The 22,378-nt window shown below is 40.6% G+C and overlaps 1 protein-coding gene across 2 annotated transcripts in view; it reads right to left on the bottom strand.

The window, feature by feature from the left end:
• Positions 1-21,337, bottom strand: part of ZFP91 (ZFP91 zinc finger protein, atypical E3 ubiquitin ligase) — a 33,464-nt gene extending 12,127 nt beyond the window's left edge. For both annotated transcript variants that reach the window (XM_066251578.1, XM_066251579.1), the window contains exons 1-2: positions 20,865-21,337; positions 15,431-15,459 (exon numbers count right to left, since the gene is read on the bottom strand). In XM_066251578.1, coding sequence (XP_066107675.1) covers positions 15,431-15,459; positions 20,865-21,208 — 373 coding nt within the window. In that variant the 5' untranslated portion in view covers positions 21,209-21,337. The remainder of the gene's footprint in view (positions 1-15,430; positions 15,460-20,864) is intronic.
• Between the last annotated feature and the right edge of the window lie 1,041 nt (positions 21,338-22,378).

Here is a 22,378-nt window from a genome sequence, read left to right as displayed (position 1 = left end):
TGCCCGAACAGAATCTTTATATATACAGGAGAAGCCATGTTGAAATTGACAGGAAGGGTAGAGACACAGAACTGACAGAAGAGTGGAGGCTAGCCCTGCACCCCCATGTGGTTGAGAATCCAGAGAGATATCTCAGCTGCACTGAGAAGTGAGGGGTCTCAACTAAGACTAGGGCTGCCCAGCCCAAAGTACCAGTTCTGAGAGGAGGAGCCCAGGTAAGACTGAAAATCAGCAGGGATGGATTTCATCAGCCTGGGTGAGATGGAAGGCTGCTGGAAACCCAGGCGTAGTCATAAACAGACAGCAAACAAACTCACTTGCAGGCATTTAGCAAGGGCTCTGGCAGAGAAATGGCAGCGTTGCCCGTTATCTAGAGACGCAAGTTGTACAGCCCCGATAAAGAGTTGGAGGGACAGCGGCCAGTGTCCCTATGTTGAGTCCCTCATTAGCATAGCCCACGGATGCCATCTTTCTTGGGTCAGGCATTCCCCCCAAACAGCACTAGCCTGGGGAGTTATACTGGCCCAGTCTGATGGCTCCCTGGGCCCTGCTCTACCCAACTTACACATGGCTATAGGTGTTGCCAAAGGCTGTAATCAGACTGAACTGATTACAGTCTTTCTAAAAAATCTCTGGAGGAATTCGGAGCAAGTTCATATGGCTGCCCGAGACACATGGAGAGAGTTGTGTGGCTTTAGGGTAAAGGATGCTTTCCCCATATGCCTGACTAGCACCACTGTTCCTTGTGTGAGGCCCCACCTGGACATGGCATTACCCTGGGGAGTTGCGCTAGCTCCTCCCTGGCAATTTCCAGAGTCTCCACCCTGCCCAGCTAATGCAAAGCTTGAGATATGCCAGCAGCCGCCAGCCTAGGCCCACACTGAAAACTCTTACAGAGTTCCGGGTATGCTCCAGGGGTGATGGAGACACACAGAAAGAGGATGAATTGAGCAGATTTAGAGTAAGAGCTATCTTTCTGTATGCCTGACAGGTGCCTACCTATGCTGAGCCCTCCCTCCACACAGCCAAATCCTACCCTGCTTTGGTCTGATGATCTCTACTTGGTCTATCCTGAAGACTTCCTAAGAGCTTACTGCAAAGGTCCGCAGGCTGCAGGCTGGTAGAAATTGGCCTCAATAGACCTGAGACTTTTGATGAGTGGCCTCAAACTCAACAGTAGCACTGAGTCTCAATCTGTATTAACCTGGTGAATACCACTCACCCTTACCTGGTGAACCTGCCTCATGCAACTTGTGTATTACCTTATTATGCTCTTTCAGTGGCTCGGACTAATGCACAGCTGGCAGTGGCAAGTAGCGGTGGCAGTCAGCCTCTGTACACAGACTGGTCCCTCCCACGCACACTCAGGCCCAACATACACTCTCAACCAAGGATCACTTTGTAGCTGCTAAGAGGCAGCCCAGGACTGGTCACAGGCTGCATCTGACATTAACCTGCACACAAGTTTTCCTCCCAAGAGGTTCCAGAACCAACACATCTGGGGGCTGGCTTCAGATGATAACACAGCACAACCTAATTAGCTCCACACAGAGGTCTCAGAAGACACCAGACCCTGCGAGACCGAATTCCTCTTTGTGAAATCAGTGCCCTCACAGTAGCTTTTACACTGTGGTCATGACCAGTCCTCGCAGCCAGCTAGCCTGAAGGTCATCCCAACCACAGACATACCATCAGCAATTCAGGCTCAACCAAAAGAGGAGGGCACACAATGACACTCCCCAAAGCACCCAGCTCAGGGGATCAAGGAGACTGTACCACTGGGCCCCATAGGACACTTACTACATAAAGCCATCCCACCAAAACTGGCAGACATAGCAGACCTCTACACAGAGAAGCTACCAAAATGAGAAGACAAAGAAACAAGCTGCAAATGAAAGAACAAGAGAAATCTTTGGAAAAAGAGCTAATGAAATGGAGGTAAGCAATCTAACAGACACAAAGTTCAAAATAATGATGGTCATAAGAATACTCAAGGAAGTTAGTGAGTACTTCAGTAGATTACAAAAGGACAGAAACCATACAAAAATCCAGTGAAAAATGAAGACTATCATAACTGAAATGAATATACTAGAAGGAACTAACAGCATATTAGCTGAAGCAGATCATATCAGCAATTTGGAAGACACGGTAGACAGAGGTTAGCTGAATGGCTAGGAAAACAAGACCCATATATATGCTATCTACAAGAGACCCACTTCAGATCAAATGACACACACGGACTAAAAGTCAAAAGATGGACAAAGATATTTTATGCAAATGAAACCAAAAAAGCTTGGGCAGCAATACTTATACCAGACAAAATAGACTTTAAAACAAAGGCATTCCATAATGATAAAGGGATCAATCCAACAAGAGGATATAACCCTTATAAACATTTATGCACCCAAAACAGGAACACCTAAGTACAATATATAAAGCAAATCTTGATGGACATAAAGAGATCAATAGTATTATAATCATAGTAGCAGATTTTAACATTCCATTGACAGTAATGGCTAATAAATGTTAAAGAGCATTTGTAAAATTTCTATAGATAATAAAGGTTTAGGGCAGAAAAATTGGAATCACAAACTAGTGCTATTTATTTTCAAAGTACAGACATTAGGTGAATAAATTGTCTCTTCAACACATTAAAAAAGACTGCTCAGACATGTTTGAGAAAGTGAAAGGATGCTTTCTCTTTAAAATTGCAGATCTGAAAACATTTTCATTAACTGGATGGTCTCTATAGCTAATAATTAGCTCAAATTTAACATTTAAGTTTGAATGAATAAGGCTATTCTTGAGAAGATGGGTGGGTGATAAAGCAGCAGAAAGTAGACCAAGGGCATGTAAATGTCATGAGGTGGGAAATGGAAGTAAGACCAAGGTGACTGGAGCAGAGAGAACATGATGGAAACTGTCATCATTTATAATGTTGGGGAAGAGGCAGGAAAAAAAATTAATAAAGAAGGTAGTCACAGAAAGCCAGGAAAGAGTTTAAGCAGAAAGGCACAATCAGATTTGGTTTTAATGTTCACTCTGGTTGCAGATGAGAAAATGACTTAGGTAGGTAATAGATTCAAGGAGACCTGCTAAAAGTTTACTGCAACAGACTAGGCAACAAATAATACCTTGATAAAGAATAAAAGCATAGGAGATGAAAAGAATTAGAAATAATGTGAGGATACTTAGGAGACAGACTAGACAGGACTAAAGAATGACTTAATAAAAGAACAGAAGGGATAGAAAGGTATCATAGATTTAATGGTTTCTAGATTTACGACTTGAACAATCAGATGGATGGTGGAGGCATTCACAGAAAAAGATCAGGTGTTTTTTGTTGTTTGTTTTGAGGAATATGCGTTCCATTTTGGATATGTAAGTTAGATATGTCTGCTGAGTAAAATATCTGTGCACAAAGACCTTCCAATTAGCATTTTAACACTTAAATAAGTCAAAAGAAAGAGAACAACCATAACTTGAGAAAAATTTCTAAAGAGAAGCTAAACAAACAAATGGGAAAAACAACTAGAAAGAAATGGACATTGAGGAAACAGAAAAACTTATTTCTTTATATATCCTAGAATTGGCGGCAAGTACATCATTAGATAAAGAACAATACACTATAGGCTTTGGCAAAAGTAGGTTTATAATTAATTGTGAATACATCAAACAGTTCATTCTATTATTATTTATTATTGTTATTATTTCCCATACAAAAGAGTGTACTCTATGTTTGCTCCACACTGTATTTAACAGAAGTACACTCAAGAAAATATTTTGGAAATTTAAAAAATAAAAGATAGCAAAAAATTAAAACCTTTAATAAACTGTGTGAAGTTAGGCCACAAGAATAAAAAATCTGTCAAATACGAAGGACATGAATTGTAATGGTTAATTTTATGTCACCTTGGCTAAGCTATGGTATGCAGCTGTGTGGTCCAACACCAGTCTAGATGTTGCTGTGAATATATTTTCCAGATGTGATTGACATTTAACTCAGTAGATGGTGAGTAAATTATCGTCCAATAATGTGGATGGGCCTAAGAGCAAGGAAAGGATTCATGGAAAAGGAATTTGGCCTCAAGAATGCAAACACAGAAACCCTGAGTTTCCAGTCCTGTGGATTTTATACCTAAGACTGCAACACCAGTTCTAACATGAATTTTTGTGTGCTGGTTTGCCAGATGGATTCTGAATTTGATGACCCCCATCATCACATCAGCTAATTCCCTAAATCTCTCTACACATATACAGTGTGTCCGTAAAGTCATGGTGTACTTTTGACCGATCACAGGAAAGCAACAGAAGACGATAGAAATGTGAAATCTGCACCAAATAAAAGGAAAACCCTCCCAGTTTCTGTAGGCAGCATGTGCGATGCACAGATGATGTAACACCGTGTGTACAGTGGAGCAGCCCACAGACAGCCATGCCAGTTGAGATGTGGACGGTACAAAGGAAAGTTCAGTGTGCTCTGTGGCTCGCTAAATTCGAATCCGTGACCAAAGTGCAACATGAATATCGGCGCGTTTATAACGAAGCGCCACCACATAGGAATAACATTACTCAGTGGGATAAGCTGTTGAAGGAAACTGCAGTTTGGTGGAGAAACCCTGTTCTGGTAGGCCATCAGTCAGTGATGAGTCTGTAGAGGCTATACGGGATAGCTACCTATGAGCCCTAAAAAATCTGTGCGTGAGCCCACATTGAACTGCACTGAATAGGTATGAAACTGGGAGAGTTTTCCTATTATTTGGTGCAGATTTCACATTTCTATCGTCTGTTGCTTTCCTGTGACCGGTCAAAAGTGCACTATGACTTTACGGACACACTGTATGTATACTGTATTAGTTGGTTCTCTGAAGAACTCCAATACAGATAGATTCTGGTACTGAAAGTAATTCCAGATGAAGAGAATATTAAAGATAAGTTTTCTGAATTGGTTCTGAGGTCTGATTTGAGTTAAAGGCGCTAATGACAACTTCCAGTAGTACAGTGAGTACTGAAAGTCCATTTTAACAAGAGAAATAGGCAAAATATCACCAATGGATACTCCCAATCAAATACAGTGGTACCTTGAGACACGAGTTTAATTCGTTCTGTAACCGAGTTCGTAAGTCAGTCAACTCGTATATCAAACAAATTTCTCCCATTTAAAATAACTGAAATAGATTTAATCCATTCCAGCCCTGTGAAACATCCCCAACCCATCCTAAATTACAAAAAAAGACGTTTTTCATTAAGAAACACACATGTATACTTTACCAATACATAACAAAATATATGAAATAAAAGAAAAAAGTGTTATTTAGTACTGTATTCTTACCTTGGAGACAGAGAAGTGCGACTAATGGAAGTGAATGGCAGAGGAGGAAGGAAAGAGGAAGGGATGTAGGCACTGTAGACACGTAAACTAAAATTGCACTTTCTTAACACTAAATGTAAACTAAAACTGCATTTTCTTTACTTAAAATGAAATCACAAAAACCTAATTGTAAAAATATGCACTTTCTTAACTTTAAACTTAACCTAAGCTTAACATTATGTATTTTCATTTAATCATCACCTGTTTTTGCCTTTTTGGCTGCACTTTCACTTGCAGGACTTTTGAATGAAAACCTACCCAAAGAGGTTTGCTTTAGCCTGCCTTTTAAAATGCTATGGAAATATGACAAACAAGTGTCATTAAAAAGTGCTAAAGCATGACCAGTTGAAACTTTTTCTGGGTGTTTCTTTTCAATGAACCTTGAAGGCTTCTCCCACATTGCCAGCATGTCTTTAATTTCACTCGTAAAAATCACTGCCTCCCGCTCTACCTCCTCCTCACTACTAATCTCTTGCAGAAGCTCCATATGTTGCATCATCTGTAGCTCCTTCAATTCCTCAGTTGAGAGTTCCACCTTATGTTCCTAAACGAGCTCATTTACGTCACCCTCATCTACCTCCAGACCCATCGACTTTCCAAGGGACACAATCTCCTCCAACACTTCTACCTCGGTCTCGGTCTCTGGTTCGAATCCTTTGAAGTCCCTGTCTGCAACAACATCAGGCCATACCTTTTTTCAGGCCGAGTTCAAGGTTCTTCTTGTAACCTCTTGCCATACCAAGTCAATAATGCGTAAACATATCACGATGTTGTAGTGATCTTTCCAAAACTCTTAGAATTTTATTCTCAAGTCACCTCAAAGTAGTGGCAGTTTTGTGTAAAGTTTTTTAAAGTTGGAAATGACCTGCTGATCCTTAGGTTGCAAGACTAAAGTCATGTTGGGTGGGAGGTAGAGGACTTGCATGAATTTGAACTCATCAAGAATGTCATCTTCAAGACCAGGTGGGTGGGCTGGAGCATTATCAAGGATTAGTAATGCTTTCAATAGGAGTTTATTTTCTTGAAGATATTTCTTCACTGCAGAACCAAAGACGAGATTTACCCATTCAATAAAAAACGGCCACATAACCTTTGCCCCAGCATTGGCGTGCCACATAACCTGCAGTTTTTCTTTAAGAATCTTGTGAGTCTTAAAGGCTCAAGGATTTTCGGAATGATACACTAGCAGTGGCTTTACTTTACAGTCACCACTAGCATTTGCACACAATGCAAGGGTCAGACAGTCCTTCATGCATTTATGGCCTGACAGCTTCTTCTCCTCTGTGGTGTTGGAAGTCCTCTGGGGCATTTTTTTCCAAAACAATCCTGCTTCATCACAGTTGAACACTTGTTGGGGGATGCAGCCTTCCTTTGTGATGAGAGCAGCAAAACGTGCGATGTACTTACTCTTCAGCTGCCTTAACGTCAGCACTCGCAGCTTCACCATGCCTCACCACCGAGTGGATGCCAGATCTCTTCTTGAAATTTTCAAACCAGCGTGACTTCCCTTAAACGTATCTTCTGCTGCCTCTTTTGAGGTTGATGGTTCTTTCTTCTTCAAGTCTTCGTATATGTGCCTTTCGCATATTACAGCCTCTGTCTCTGTATCTTCTGCCAGCTCTTTCTTTCACCCACACCAGCAAAAGCCTCTCCATTTCTTCATGGATATTTGTCCTTAATTGGGAAAGAATTATAGTTCCTTTTGCTGAATTTGTGCTTTTGATGACATGCTTTTGTTTAAGGATGGTACAAATTGTAGGTGTATTGCAGTTATACAGCCTTACCAGTTCAATCACTCGTACACCACACTCATGTTTTTTATTATTTCTTGCTTTACTTCTATCGACATCATTCTCTTCTTCTCACCACTGTCCTTTACACTCACTTTCTTCGGCCCCATGATAGCACACAAAAAAAGTTCGTAAAAAATGCAAAAATGAGTACAGCGCATGAGATTCAACTTGACTCTCTGGGTAACAGGTGAAAAAGAATGAGATGCTGGTGTTGTGCTGCCGATATTAGACCTGTGCACCAATGCGCCAACTAGCAGCAGCTTCTCAAATCACGACTTGTATCTCGAACAAAAATATGGACCGAGTCGCAACTCGTATCTTAAAAAAAATCGTATGTTGGTCTGCTCGTATCTCAAGGTACCGCTGTACTTTTAATACATGTGAACTTTTTTTTTTTTGTATTTTTCTGAAGCTGGAAACGGGGAGGCAGTCAGACAGACTTCTGCATGTGCCTGACCGGGATCCACCCAGCATGCCCACCAGGGGGCAATGCTCTGCCCATCCGGGGCGTCACTCTGTTGCGACCAGAGCCACTCTAGCGCCTGAGGCAGAGGCCACGGAGCCATCCCCAGCGCCCAGGCCATCTTTGCTCCAATGGAGCCTTGGCTGCGGGAGGGGAAGAGAGAGACAGGGAGGAAGGAAAGGGGAAGGGGTGGAGAAGCAGATGGGCGCTTCTCCTGTGTGCCCTGGCCGGGAATCGAACCCAGGACTTCCGCACGCCAGGCCGACGCTCTACCACTGAGCCAACCGGCCAGGGCCCATGTGAAGTTATAATACATGTTTTTAGAGTTCACATGTAAGGTCAAGTTCTAGTGATTAGGTATTTGATACTTTAGAACATTTCAAACTAACAAGTATAATGCAATTGGCTGGCTGCACCTAAATTGCACTGAATAAAGTGGGGAAAGTTAAAGACATGCTCAGAGATTCAAATTCCAGGCTAAAAAAAAACTAGGCCTGACCAGTGGTAGTACAGTAAATAAAATATCAACCCAGAATGCTGAAGTCCCAGTTCCAAACCATCAATATGATCCCATGGTTGCTGGCTTGGCTTGAGCCCCCCTCCACAAGGCACTTATAAGAAGCAATCAGTGAACTAAAGTACAACTACAGTTGGTGCTTCTCATCCCCCCCAAAAATAAAAGAAATTTTTAATTAAAATTTTTTAAGTATAGTTTGTATGCAATCTTATATTGGTTATATTAGTTTCAGATTCAACATTTTTATACCTTACAACAGGGGTCCCCAAACTTTTTACACAGGGGGCCAGTTCACTGTCCCTCAGACTGTTGGAGGGCCAGACTATAAAAAAACTATGAACAAATCCCTATACACACTGCACATATCTTATTTTAAAGTAAAAAAAAACAAAAACAAAATGAGAACATATACAATATTTAAAATAAAGAACAAGTAAATTTAAATCAACAAACTGACCAGTATTTCAATGGGAACTACGCTTCTCTCACCGACCACCAATGAAAGAGGTGCCCCTTCCGGAAGTGCAGTGGGGGCCGGATAAATGGCCTCAAGGGGCCGCATGCGACCCGCAGGCCGTAGTTTGGGGACCCCTGCCTTACAATGTAATCACCCCACTAATTCTAGTAATCATCTATTAATATGAAAACTTATCCAGTACTATTAACTATATTTCCCCTTCTCCTTTTTACTCATCCCCACCCGCCCTCCCTTCTAGAAACCATCCCTTTGGTCTATTTCAATGAGTTCGGTTTGTTTTTAGTTCACATGTAAGTGAAACCATATGTCATTTGTCTTTCTCTGCCTGACTTATTTCACTTAGCCTAATGCCCTCTAGATCCATCTATCTTGTCGCAAATGGAAGATTTCATTCTTTATTTTGGTGCATAATATCCCACTGTTTGTAGGTATGCATCTGTATCACATCTTCTTTATCCATTCATCAATAGTCACCTAGGTTGCTTCCATATTTTGACTATTAGAACCAATGCTGAAATGAACATAAAGGTGCTTGTATCTTTTTGAATTAGTGTTTTCATTTTCTTTAGATAAATAGCTAGAGGTGGACTTGCTGGGTCGTATGGTATATCTGTCATATGGTACATCAATTTTTATTCTGATGAAGCTTCATGCTTTCTCCATAGGGATTGCACCACTTTACAGTCCCACCGACAGTGCAAAAGGGTTCTCTTTTCTCCACAGTATTGCCAACACGTTATTTGTTAACTTTTTGACAGTAGCCATTCTGACTGGTGTTTATCTCATTATAGTTTAATTTGAATTTCCCTGATGATTAGTGATGTTGAGCATCTTTGCATGTCTGTTGGCCATCTGAATGTCTTTTTGGGGAGAAATGCCTTTCCATGTCCTCTGACCATTTTTGGATTATTTTTGGTATTGAGTTGGATGAGTCTTTCACATATTTGTCAGACTCATCCCTAAGTAGGTTCATAGTTTTGATACTACTTTAATGGTATTTTTTAATTTTATAATTTCAATACTTTGTTGCCAATATACACACATGGCTGACTTTTTAAAATGCTGACCTTGTGTCATGTTGGGGGGCTTCAAGATGCCTTGCAGATTCTGCCTTCAGCCTTTGGAACTTGACCCTCAGACCATCACGGCATGAATGGATATGGATTGGAAGACCAACACAGAAAGGAAACAGCCTAACTAGCAAGTAACAAACTTGTATTTTAAACCATTAAATTTTTTGATGGTTTCTTATATAGCAATAGATAATTGATACAAGAGTTCAGGGGGAGTTATAGTAAAGAAAACAGTTCATTAATTTACTTTTTAATTGAATTTATCGGGGTGACACCAGTTAACATTACCTGTATTTCCCCATGTATAAGATGCACCCTTTTTCAAAAAATTTGGGGTCTTAAAACTGGGTGTGTCTTCTACAGCAGTTGTAGATTTTTTACTTGCATTTCCCTCTTTTTTGCGCTTGTCTTTGCACTCAGTTCCGCACTTGTCACTGGTATATTACGGTAAGTTACGTTTTGCCATGTTCTACCCAGAATTCAAGTTAAAAGTGATCCAGTTTGCAAAAGTGAATGGAAACCGTGCTGTTGAACCTAAGTTTTGTCCTCCTCTAACTGAGAAATCAATCTGAGACTGGCTATGGGAAGAAGAAACCCTACTGGAAATGCCACGGCAGAAGAAGGCCATGAGAGGCAAGTCAGCAAAATGTCCTGATGCAGAGAGTGAGTTGAAGATATGGATTGAAGAGCAAAGGGCAACTGGAATTCCTGTCCACAAAAAGTCAGCATGAGGCAAGAATTGCTGATGAAAAAGAAGTTACTGATTTCAAAAAAAGACACACTTGGTGCTTCAGGTTCATGAAACAGAATGGACTAAGCATGCGTACATTCACCAGACTTGCCCAAAAGATGCCTGAAAGCTATGAGCAGAAGGTCCTTGAATTTCATCATTTTGTCATTCCTGTTGGAAGACACATCAGTTTGAGTTGGGACAGATTGCAAATATGAACAAAGTCCCCCTTCAATTTGACGTCCCAAGTAACAGAACTGTTGATAAGAAGGGAGTGAAAACTTTAAGTGTGAAGACAAGTGGACACGAAAAGGGTCATTATACAGTTGTTCTAGCTTGTTGTGCTGACAGAACCAAGCTGCCTCCTATGCTGATTGTCAAACGCAAAACAATGCCAAAAAAAGACATTCCTCGAGGAATGATTTTCCATGTTCACAACAAGGGTTGGATGGATCCGATGGGATGAAGATCTGGTTTGAGAAAGTTTGGAGAAGGAGACCAGGTGGGCTCTTATGCATACCTGCCCTATTGGTGCTTAATCAGTTCAGGGCACACATTACAAAAAAACAAAAAGACGACTGCTGCAGAGCAAAAAACAAAACTTGCCATCATACCTGGAGGCTTGACATCCCAGCTCCAATGACCTGATGTCAGCATTAACAAACCCTTCAAAGCTGCCAAGAGAGACGAATGGAACCAATGGATGAAGTCTTCTGGGGATAATCTGACACCAGCAGGAAGAGTGAAGAAACCAACTATAGGAGGAGTTTGTACCTGGGTGAAAAGATCCTGGAATAATATCAAGACTGAGATTGTTGTCAAGTAATTTAAGAAGTGTGGCATTTCAAATGCCATAGATGAAACTGAGGACGAGGCAATATATGAAGACAGTGATTCATCATTAAACACAGGTGAGGACAAGTTAATGGATGGGAGTTTTGACAGTGATGAGGAGTTGTATGAATTTTATGATGAATAAAACTTGAGTTCATTAATTTTATGCAATATCTTTTTTTTTTTCAAATTTCTGGTCCCAAAATTAAGGTGCGTCTTATACATGGAGCAATATGTATATAGGTTTCAGGTACCTGATTCTATAACACATCTCTGTATTGTATGTTCAATCCAAGAAAACAGCTTAAAAATTCTGAGACAAAATTATGAACAGAAACAACCAATAAGAAGATAGGATACAAGCTGGGCTTTTAACTAGGGTCAAAGAAACAAGCCAAGTTTAATGAGGTAGGCAGACAGAAGACTAAACCATAGCTGCCCTGTAGGGAACTCAACTGCAGTGGCTGCACTCAGATTACTCTATAGTGGGCATTTGAAGGAGCTTGATCCCTCTTGGACTGAAAAGATCAGGGAGTATTAAATCAGAGCGAATTCCTCTATGTTAGAGGTTCTGGTCCCTCAGGATAATCTCAGTGTGAGGATAATGTTAGGGCCTCATGCAGAGAGGCCCCTCTCCTAAGGGTTTTGTATTCTTATCGGCTGAATATAGGTTTCCCCACTCAGGACATTAGGTTTCGTCTGCTCTAATTTTCTTTTATATAGGCATTCTGCTCTAACTCTCCAGTGGTCTTGCTAGGGAAAGGGATTTTAATATAAAATAATTACTATATATAACAGAATAAACTTATAACTGTGTCAGAGATAGTTCTTACAATGTATCCGGAAAATTGTTATAAAGGTTTTTTTTTTCTAGTAAGAAAGACTCATTTACCTGATTTATAAAATGTCCCATAACTAAAATGAGCTGATAATCAAGGCTAAGTCTGTTTGACAATCCAGATATATCATAAATGAGGTATGTTTTCTAGATATATGAACTAAAAAAATGATTTAAAGGTTAGAGGACATCCCCAAGAAGGAAGATGATGTCCAAGGAGATCATTCTCACACTGAAAGAAATAATATGGTTCTTGCTACCTTAAGAAAAAGGGCTAGAAGCAAATAGAATAAAATGCCTACCTAATGTACTGTCGGCCATCTGACACATAAGCATTATTGTAATAGTCAGAAACTTGAGTTTCTGAAACCTGATCAGACTACTCTGTATATTTCTATAATTAGTTCTATTTTGTTTTCCATAAATAATTAGTTAAGTCTATACTGAAATATTAGCCAATCTTGGCAGTATTAAAAAAAAGTCAGGGAAAGTGAGTTATATTTAAGCCAACTTCATAAGAGTATCATTAAATTGTGAAGGAGAGTTCTTTCAGCTAAAACTGATAGCATATGTAAGAGTTAAGACTGGAATTATATGTCCCGTGGTTCAGATCAAAGAGCACAAAATGAAAACAAAGCCAAGTTCAAAAGGAACTAGCCAGGCTCCATCCCTCAAAATTTTGCTAATATTCTTGAAAGTTCCACAGTGATGATGATAATCCTTTGGCAGTGGGCAAACTAAGCTTTCCAGTTTGAAGCTTTGGTGGTCTCCTCTTTCTGTGTAGAATGCTCTTCGTCCAGATATCTATTTGCATATTCTGGTCTGAGCTCAAATGTCGCCTTCTCAAGATCTTCCTTTGCCATCTGTTGGAAACCTAGTGTTGCTATTCCCAACTTTATCAACCTTTATATTACATCGTTTTAATGTCTTCATTGTACTTACTTGATTACCAACACAACTCAGTACCAGGAATGGTGCTGGGCACATAGAGGATACTTACTAATTACATGTTGAATGAGTAAACACTACTTCTGCAAAGCAACTGTCCATCTGTTTTACATATACACATTAGGGTGAAATCAATGTAGCAAGAACAGGGACCTTTACTAAACATATTTCTTTATTACTATTTCAGTTTTATAAATGAACTTGGTACTTTGCAATTTAACAATTTAAAAATAGCAAGTTGCTTTTCTGTGTGTGCAATATTTGTTCAAACATGTCAATAGTTCTTATCTTTACTGAAGGAAAACATATAATTTCAAGTTGTTTAGAGTAAATAAGATTTAAAAATTCTACAGTCATATACATCCAGGAAATTTCACAGCCTGTTCAAAGTTCCAAAAACTTCAACCTTTGGAATGAGTATGAGTTAGTTCAGTTAAAATTCGGCAGACTGATCAGGAAAATTATTCTGTAGTAGAATAACTTTTTGAGAAGTTAAATGACAAAGGAAAGGAAAAGAATTGAAGTGAATTCTGAATATTAAACAGCATAGGAAAAAGTGACTACTATACTCTCTATTTCTTTATTCACTGACCTAGTTGTATAATCTATTTTAAGATACAGTTTTTATGTACTGTTCATAGAGTTAAGCTACTGTAACAGGTAAACTAATGAAGAGATGGAGATGGCAGTTGGAGAGTATTTTTTTTAATATTGCAAATTTAACAACTACTTTTTATTGGGTGCTCACTGGCTGCTAGGTATTGGAATTATCTGCAATAAAAGACGGAACCTGAACTCAAACCTTGAGCTCTAACTCTAAATCCAGAGCATTTAACTGGTGTACTAGAGTGGGACTGATTTTGAAACTGAGTTACCCATAATGCAGTTTTAATCTCTCCATAGCTGCACAACTACTGTTTAAGTAGTAGTTGACAACTTCTGGATTAAGACATCTACACAAAGAGCAATTAACTTATCTCCCAACAGGGGTTCAAAATTTCAACCACATTCTCCAAGTTACCCTCAAGGAAATCCAAAATAATTTCTTCAGACATACTCTTTAGACACGCAAAGTAATTTTAACTCTTTAAAAAGTAGTTGAAATTTTTGTTTTTTTTTTGTTTCAATGATAACTGCTCTGGTACTTGATTGCCAGCTTCACAACATTTTCCCCATTTCATAAAATATCCAAAATAAACACAAGTCCTTCCATTTTTGGCAGACACACTCTATTTTCCAAGTAACAGCAACAACACCAAAACCTTGCTAGAAAGAATAGCCACATAAAGCTTTCTAAAAGTATTTTGTCAGGTACAAAATACTTTTGCCTGGTATACTGCAGAAATACTAGCCTCAGATTCTAAAACTCAAGAGAAAAAAGAAACTGGAGCATTGGCAACTAATTATTTAGAAAACAGCCACCATCTTCAAGCTACTGGTTCCTAACCACATGTCATTCTTTAAAACGGCGTAAAATCCAGGTTTTAAACTTGCCTTATATATATTCTGACAGCATTATTTATGAAAAGAAAATTCTACTTAGAATATATATATATATATATATATAGAGAGAGAGAGAGAGAGAGAGAGAGGGAATAAATTAACCATCCCCCCCAGTTCAGTTATTAGGTAGATTCCTGTCAGACACAATAAACAAAATATATTTAAAAGTATATCTGTTCCAGTTTTAAGAAGGATACTATAGAGTTAAACTCAGCATTAAAGAACACAGCCAATAACTAAAAAAATAATAATTAAATGAATGAGCAATTGTCTCAACAAGATAGGGGCAATTTTCATAACCCAATCTGAAAGTCAGAAAAAAGTCTTTTTTAAAAAGTGCTTTTAGGAAGAAAAAGGTAACATTACCTTCCCTCCATAATTCAGATAAACAGAAACTACATTAATAGGCATATTTGGTTTGCTAAAACTCCTTAAAGAGAAACGACCCAATGACCTCATTTAATTATTCACCAGGCTGAAATCTTAGATCATTCTCTTTCCACATTCTTCAAACTGCATTTATAATTTGAGTCTCTACCAGCATCAGGATTTGTCTACACTTTACTCTGTATATTGTGTCTTATTCCTGTTACTTTACAAAAAAGAAAAAGAAAAAAGAAAGTAAGCTTAAAACATTATAATAAACGCACATCAATAATCTACTTTTTCATTATTAAGTTTCTAAATAATGTCAAAATGTTACACTTGCCCAACCTGCCTTTATCTAAATAGGTTCTTTCTACTCCAATAATTCCTTACAAAATAAAAGTCACTTTTAAATGAGAACAATTTGAATTATCAGGCTGAAGTTTGTTCTATTTTCTATCTGATTATAAGGTAATAATGTAACATACATGAGAGGTAAAAATGACAAAGTCTTACCTTTGTCTGTTGTTACTTTTTCTACACATCTGAAAGAAATAAAAGTGAAATATTAAATGAGTAATCTTGCATACTCTACTAAAGCACAAACATTTAACTTTTCCAGGTTCATCTAAGAGCAGTGCAGAAAGCACCCGAGGCAGTGTTGTCCAATAGAACTTTCCGCAGCGATGACAATATTTTGTATCTGTACTGTCCAATACAGTAGTTGCATGTAGCTACTGAGTGCTTGAAATAGCTAGTGTAATTGAGGAACTGAAGTTTTAATTTGGATTAATGTAAATTTAAATAGCCTGGTGAAGCTGTAGCTCACAGCACACAGCTAGAGTTATTTAAAACAGTTGTTTCTAACTATGAAAAGATAATACAAAGAAAACCTAACTAATTTTGTTATATTAAGGGGTTATATAAGAATATATCCTTATTTTACACAAATGCAGTAAGTAGGGGTGAGATGAAATGTTTGTGATTTTCTCTAAAATCTTCCTTGCCAAAAATAAAAGGGGGAAGAAAATGAGAGGTAGCTAGCATGGCAAAATCTAAGTAACTGCTGCCCTGGCTGGTGGCTCAGGGGTGGAGTGTCCACCCAGCATATGGAAGTCTGGGTTGGATTTTCAGCCAAGGCACACAGGAGAAGCGCCTATCTGCTCCTCCACCCCTCCCCCTCTCCTTCCTCTCTGTCTCTCTTCCCCTCCTGCAGTCAAGGCTCCACTGCAGTAGTTGGCCTGGGTGCTGAGGATGGCTCCATGGCCTCCACCTTAGGCACTAGAATGGATCTGGCCACAATGGAGCAACGGCCCAGATAAGCAGAGCATCGCCCCCCCTGATGGGCATGCAGGGTGGATCCTGGTCAGGTGCATGCGGAAGTCTGTCCTCTCTGCCTCCCCACTTCTCACTTCAGAAAAATACAAAACAACAACAACAACAAAAAAACTAAGTAACTGTTAAATCTAGCTGATAAATACTGGAGTTTCATTATACTATTTTGTCTACGTTGAGAACTTCAACATCCCAGGTCCACACTCTAGCCACTGCACCACCACCGGTCAGGTAAAAAAATAAACATCTCTAAAAAATAAAAACAAATAAAAAATTTGTTTTGAAAGAGGGAAGGAAAAAGAGATAAGAAGTATCAACTCACAGTTGTGTCACTTTAGTTGTTCACTGGTTGCCTTGACCTAGGGACTCAAGCATAGCTTGTGACCCCTTGCCCAACCCAGCAACCTTGAGCTCAAGCCAGAGATCCTGAGATCATGTTGATGATGATGACGCACTGAAGCCAGCAACTCCACGCTCAAGCTAGCGAGCCAGCATGCAAGCTAGATGAGCCCATGCTCAAGCCAGCGACCTCGGGGTTTTGAACATGGGACCTCAGAGTCCCAAGTCAATGCACTATCCATAAAGCCACCACTAGTCAAGCAAAACAAATAAAAAATTCTCATGAACCTGAAAGGGAACCCTAAAATCATTTATTAAAACCCAAGTCAAAATCCATTTTTAAAAAGGCAACATGCCTTGGATCTTCACCATAGAGATGTCAATACAGTATCTCTGAGCAGTATAAAGTTTTCTCTCTCTCTTTTTTTAAAACAACACAAATGAAGACTCTCAGGTTACAAAACAATATCCAAGCAAATACAGGAGCCATAACAAAATACAGTCTGTTGTCTTTAGAAAGAATCACTTTCATTTTTCCATTTCATAGTTTTTAAATAGTTTGGCATAATTTTATTTCAAATTATATCGCCAATGTCACAATTAACATTTAATAAAAGATAATACTAATCATCCTAAGTCTAAATAAAAAGTACCAAAATAATTGCTAAAAATTAAAACCTACATTAACCTTTCCTAAAACCTTCAGAATGGTTCAGTGTTTCTATTACTATATTGATCCTTATGGGAGGAAAACTCACATCTTAGTCTTATACAACCAAAGCCTTCTCCAAAAAGCCGTAAGTTTTTTTCAATCCATTCTCACTATCTCCATGATCCTCACCTTTTCCTTACAACAGTAAATAGCAAGAAAGTGTCAGCCAAAGGTTTATTATCATTTTGCTTTTAGCAATAAATAGAGCAATATTTGTTGCCTTCATTAACAACCCATCTGACCTGAAGGAGTACCTCTAAGAATACTCACTTTTAGTCAACATGGTAATGCAACAGCTAAATTGAGAAGTTTAAGAAAGTTATTGGAGTTTCAAATTCTGATAAACACAGGACTTCCATATGGCAGAATGAAAAAAAGCCTTTTTGCATTTTAACCTCATTTAACAATTGCATTGTGTTTCCATACTAGTAGAAAGCCTAGGGGGTTTGATTTTTGAGGAAGAAAAAAATTTTGGATATATATGTATTTTAAAGTAGATGAGTATATAATCATCTGCATTTGAGGTATAAGAATCTTAACTCTGGGGTTTACTGGCTAAATTATGGAAAATGATGAGCCTCAGTCTTTTTTTTTTTTTTTTTTTTTAATTTTAGAGAGGAGAGAGAGAGAAGGGGTAGGGAGGAGCAGGAAGCATCAACTTCCATATGTGCCTTGACCAGGCAAGCCCAGGGTTTTGAACCGGCAACCTCAGCGTTTCCAGGTCGAGGCTTTATCCACTGCGCCACCACAGGTCAGGTGAGCCTCAGTCTTACAGAGTACTACTGATATAAAACCTTTCTTCAAATCTGGTTTCTTTCCTTAGCCTTTAAATTTTAATTTATAATGATTCTAGCATTTGAATTTATGCCTTTCTCTTGAGCACATTCACTGAAACATTTATTTCGCTTCACAAAGATATCCTATTCTTCTCATTAACTTCTGAACATTTCAATGTAAATGGAAATGTTATAAACATAAGCTAGTTTATGAAAACTGTAACCTAATTATCACCTAACTATACACATCATTTTGCAAACCATATGTTATCAGTTATAGATGAAAAGGCAGAATTAAAGAAGTTAACTGACTTGCCCAAGGTCACTTAGTGAGTAGTAGAAGCTGGGACCTGACCTTCTAAGTCTAATGACTTTGCCATTATATTATTTGCCTTCTAATAGGAAAAGAGGTTTCAACTCATCCAATTTGATGTATTTATTGATCTTTTAAAGCTGCTGTATGCTTTGCTATCTCTTCAATCAAGAAAAACAAATGTAGGTTAAAAAGCTGATTACGGAGAGTTAGTTTATAGGGGACAATGCTGATATGAAAAAAGGACCTGAATAAAACAAGTAATTGGAGATTAAATCCCCTACTTCTTTTTAAAAAAATCTATTATAACAATATTAGGAAAATAAAGATAAATCAAGTCGGAAGGCACTTGACCAAGGTTCAGGAAAAACTCAAAACTTCTTAAAGTCTCTTAAAAGATTAAACTTCCTACTTAATTAGTTTTAAAGTTTTATTTCATCACTCTGAAAATCTGTCCAGGCATATGCATTTGACCAGCCTCCACGAATCATGACTCTTCCCCTTATTCTGCAGGGGCCTTGCCGACCAGGCCTATGTCTCACGTATCTTCATAAACCCTAGCTCAGCACAGTGCCAGGCCCAGTTACTGATTAAGGGTTACCAAGCTCAAATGCTATCAGACTCCTTTCATTTCCACCACATGCAGTAAATTGAAAATGTATAACTAAACCATCTTTATCCAAGTTTAGCCATTGTAATACTTGTACTGTAAAGTAAAAAGACTCATTTAGTACTTTTTGGTCAAGAGTCAGGAAAAATATAAACCATGACAGAGGGTAAATCTATTACTCTAGCTCTAATTATCTTGAGATCATTCCTATAAGTAAAATTGTTGGAATTGAGCGAGGGAAAGGTGCCAAGGAGATATAGACATTTTAACTCTCAAATGAGTAGGTGAGAATTAAAGGGAGTTAAAAAAATATATATATATACTAACTCATTAGCCTTCCGACATGTAATAAAATACAAGTATTGTAGAACTGACATGAAAATACTCAACTACACATCACTTATACCTCTATCATGCTCCCACCACTCAAAACAGCCTCTAAGAAACAACTTCACTATGTAACAGACTTTGTGCTAAGTCAGAGGTTTTTCAACTGGTCTGCAACAAGATTTTTAAAACATGCTCTGACTATTTAGTCAGGGACACTGCCTCTTTTCCTTTAGATTGTCAATTTAAAAAATGACAACAGCCAACACAACAACAGCCATCGACGGTGAATGGATCAAAATTATACCTATATTTTTTGTCAATCAGCAAAAATAAGATTTTTTGGTGTGCCACAAAATCTTAGTAATTAGTTTATGTGTGCCATGAAATGAAAATGGTTGAAAATCACTGTTAAGTGCTTCACATACTGCAATTAATTCTAACAAATTAATCTCACAGGAATTATCATTATGTTCTACAGATGAAGAAACTGAGGCACAAGTTGTTCAAGAAATTTGTGCAAGGAATTTATATCTAAGTAAGGCTAATAATAACTTCTTAATTTTAGAACAGATGTTAAGTTGTAAATCAACTGGGTCTGGTATAAACTAAATCTTGCCACATTCTATTAAAACTCTGATCCCCCCCCCTTCAATTTTCCCTGCCTTTACTAATTTGTTTCACTTGAGAGTAAAAAACACAAATGATGTTTTCAATCATGAATTGAATGGCTAAAGTGATTAATTTCCAGAACTAGCAAATACGTGTGCTTTGGCATCTTCAATAGTGGAACATTATTTTAATAAGCAGTTTAAAATATTTATGATCCTGGTTCCTCCATTATCTCTAGGAAATCCTTTCAGAGTAGTCTAATTTTTAAGGATGAAATTCCTAACATTAAAACGTATGCAAAAACAAACATGTTACTTGGCAAATAAAGAAAACCCATATAAGTTTGTCACGAGAGACTACACTTAACAAAACTGGCCAAGCCACGTTTTTATCCTACTAGTAATCACCCGATTTCCAAAATAAGTGAAAAGTAATGTGAAAATTTTAGCAGCGAAAAAAACTACGGAAAGCTACTAACTAGTACCAACTGGCTCTTAAGTTAATGCCAGGGGAGGGGCGGGGGGCCGGGCACACTTTTGAAGCTAATAACGCTGAGCTGCTGGTTCCCAGCGGGGATGTGATGTAATACTGGAGAGCCGCCGGAAGACGGCAAGGGATAGGCTGACAAAGGGAGCGCAGACGCCGGAGTGCGGGGTCAGCCTGCGACGGCAGGGAGCGGGGGAGGCACTGGGGAGAAGAGGCCATCTGCACCCAGGACCGCCGTCCCGGAGCGGGAGGTGGCCCGCCAGCCAGACCCGAGAGGACAGATAGCACAGCAGCCCGGGCAGCGGTGCGACACCTGTCCTGCAGCCGGCAGGGGGCACAGCAGGCAGCGTGTCACGTGGAGTGGGCGCTACGGGAGCCGGGAGGGGAGCGTGCGGACGGAGAGGGGTCTCTCCCACTGCCAGAAAGACGACGTTACTCACAGGAGTCGCGGACTCTTCTTGCCCTGAGCCGGAGACGGGGGCTTCGCGCTCTGGGACTGCAGCCCTGGGCCGTCCGGAGGCCTGGCGCTGGGGCTGCTCCTCCGCCGGCGGGGATACTCGGCCTTCCTCCGACGGGACACAGCGGCGGCGGCGGCCGCAGCGGCCCGGCCCCGATCCCGTCCTCCCCTCAGCACGCGGCTGCTAGTGGTCCCCGCAGGCGCCGCCGCCGCCGCCGCCAGGGGCTGTTGTTGGGGCTCCCCTGGAGCTGCCTTGTCCGCCGCCGCCTCTCCCCCTTCCTGGTCCTGCTGCTCCGGGGGTCTCGGCTCCTCTGTCTCCCCCGGCATCGGGGCTCGCCCGTCCCCCACCCCCTCGTCCCAGGCGGTGGAGGCGGAGGCGGCGGCGGCCGCGGCGCTGCTCCCCCCGCCCCCCGCCTTCCGGAGTCCTGCACACTCTCACTCAGCGCTCCTCTCTCCGCCCCCTCCCCTCCGCCCGGCTCCGAGGGTGCCCCCCCCGCCCCCTGCCACTCAAGGCTTGCTACCGCAGGCGTCGCGCGCGCGCGCGCGCCCGCGCCCGGAAAAACGCTCCGTGGACCAATCGAAGAGGAAGAACGGCTCTCGCCCCGCCCCTCTAAGGTCTCTCACGCAGCGACGTACTAGGTTCCCGCCCCACCCCTTGCTTCAACCAATCAGGGAACGGCTCCAAGGGAGCGCGCGAGGTTTCCTTCCCTGCGTACCCGTTCTCACCGTTAAACGGCTGCGTCTCGCGACAATCCTAAAGTGACCTTTCCCCTTCTCCGTAGTTCCACGCGTTCTAGGGGCAGTGGGAGGGGCGGGTCTCACGAGGAGGGTAGGGGTAAAAAAACGCACCTTTCCCCGCCTCGCGCGCTCCCTGAAGTGGCTGCGCGCGCACCTGCCTCCCTAAGGAACCGCTAATGCCACAAGGGTTCTTTCTATCCCTCCTTAAGCCACGGAAGTAGCCTCGACGTTCTTCTGCCTCCGCCCCGATACCACTTTCCTGTATGTGGCCTTTCTGTCCCCAGCGTTGCCAAGTCTTGCAGGGAGAAGAGAAAAAAATTTTTGAGCTGTCGCTTCTCCTTTAAGAAAAAAAGCCCCGTCGCTGCCGGATGAAAGTCTCAGGAAAAATGGCGGCGGTAGGACAGAGGCGGGGTCGTGAGGGCAAAGAGGACCCGCCTCTTTGCCGCATGCGCATGGTTAACTTGCCCGAAGGCATCCTGGGAGATGAAGTCCTACTTATTCGTTTTGGGGAAAAAGTTAGGAAACCAGAAGCAAGAGGTTGCTGGGAGTTTTTTTTACCGGGGCATGATGGGGAAAGTAGTTTAGTGTTTTCGCAGTCCCAGTATAATGTTCCTTGGAGGAACTGTTTCCGGGTTAAGGTCCCATGCCTGTGCAGATACTGGCGCAAAATTTGATCTTGTCAGGATTTCCTGGGAAGGTTTTCTATATTCTTTTTCCCCCTTGGCTTGGCGGAGCATTTCTTGGGTGCTCATGTAATAG

Source organism: Saccopteryx bilineata, chromosome 1 (assembly GCF_036850765.1).
Source record: "Saccopteryx bilineata isolate mSacBil1 chromosome 1, mSacBil1_pri_phased_curated, whole genome shotgun sequence".
Classification (NCBI taxonomy): domain Eukaryota; kingdom Metazoa; phylum Chordata; class Mammalia; order Chiroptera; family Emballonuridae; genus Saccopteryx; species Saccopteryx bilineata.
This window is presented reverse-complemented; position numbering and strand designations above follow the sequence as displayed.